General features: G+C 63.4%; 1 protein-coding gene across 1 annotated transcript in view; it reads right to left on the reverse strand.

Annotated features, from left to right (window-relative positions):
- Window positions 1-51: 51 nt before the first annotated feature.
- KPTN (kaptin, actin binding protein) overlaps window positions 52-1,670 on the reverse strand; it is a gene marked incomplete at both ends in the record, with an annotated part of 8,900 nt that continues 7,281 nt past the window's right edge. Inside the window, 2 exon segments of the mRNA XM_021381770.1 lie at window positions 52-125; window positions 248-323. Coding sequence (XP_021237445.1) covers window positions 52-125; window positions 248-323 — 150 coding nt within the window.

The following is a 1,670-nucleotide window of genomic DNA, read 5'->3' on the forward strand; positions in this document are numbered from 1 at the left end:
GGGACATGAGGACAATGGGGACATGGGGACAATGGGGCCATGCCCCCGTACCTGCTGGGCAGCTCCTGCAGCTCAGGGAAGAGCTCGTGCACCGGCTGCTCCTCAAACTGGTGCAGCCCCTCGTTCTGCGGGGGGACACGGGGACAGGGGGACAAAGGGGACATGGGGACAACGGGGACATGGGGACAATGGGGACAGCGCGTCCCTGTCCCCCCCCCAACCCCCGGTGCCCCTTGTCCCCGCTCACCTCCCGGTACAGATGGATCCCGGGGTCGGTGCCGCTCAGCAGGAACACGGTGTCACATCTGTCCCCAACGCGGACCCTGGGGACAGGGGGGACGGGGGGTGACGCTGGGGACGCACGATGGGGACACGGAAGTGGCACAGTGGGGACGGGGGTGGCACTGGGGACACCATGGGGACACACTGGGACGCAATGGGGACGCACAATAGGGACACTGGGGACATACTGGGATGCCCTGGGGACACACAATGGGGACACACAGTGGGGACACTGGGGACACTGGGGACATGGAAGTCGCTCAGTGGGGACGGGGGTGGCACTGGGGACACCATGGGGACACACTGGGATGCAATGGGGACGCACAACGGGGACACTGGGGACACTGGGGACATACTGGGATGCACTGGGGACACACAATGGGGACACTGGGGACATTGGGGACATGGAAGTTGCTCAATGGGGACAGGGGTGGCACTGGGGACACCATGGGGACACACTGGGACGCAATGGGGACAGGCAATGGGGACACTGGGGACACTGGGGACATACTGGGATGCCCTGGGGACACACAGTGGGGACACTGGGGACACTGGGGACATGGAAGTCGCTCAATGGGGACAGGGGTGGCACTGAGGACACCATGGGGACACACTGGGACGCAATGGGGACGCATAATGGGGACACTGGGGACATACTGGGATGCACTGGGGACACACAATGAGGACACTGGGGACATTGGGGACACTGGGGACATGGAAGTCGCTCAATGGGGACAGGGGTGGCACTAGGGACACCATGGGGACACACTGGGACGCAATGGGGACACACAATGAGGACACTGGGGACACTGGGGACACGGGGGACATGGAAGTTGCTCAGTGGGGATGGGGGTGGCACTGGGGACACCATGGGGACACATTGGGACACCCTAGGGACACACAATGGGGACACTGGGGACACTGGGGACATGGAAGTCGCTCAATGGGGACGGGGGTGGCACTGGGGACACCATGGGGACACACACTGGGGACACTGGGGACACCATGGGGACATACTGGGATGCCCTGGGGACACACAATGGGGACACTGGGGACATTGGGGACACTGGGGACATGGAAGTCGCTCAGTGGGGACAGGGGTGGCACTGGGGACACCATGGGGACACATTGGGACGCAATGGGGACACACAATGGGGACACTGGGGACATTGGGGACACGGGGGACATGGAAGTTGCTCAGTGGGGATGGGGGTGGCACTGGGGACACCATGGGGACGTCACACTGGGAACACTGGGGACACCATGGGGACATACTGGGATGCACAATGGGGACACACAATGGGGGGACTGGGGACACTGGGGACACTGGGGACATGGAAGTCGCTCAATGGGGACAGGGGTGGCACTGGGGACACCATGGGGACACA

This window comes from Numida meleagris, unplaced genomic scaffold (assembly GCF_002078875.1).
Source record: "Numida meleagris isolate 19003 breed g44 Domestic line unplaced genomic scaffold, NumMel1.0 unplaced_Scaffold1085, whole genome shotgun sequence".
In the NCBI taxonomy this organism is placed as follows: domain Eukaryota; kingdom Metazoa; phylum Chordata; class Aves; order Galliformes; family Numididae; genus Numida; species Numida meleagris.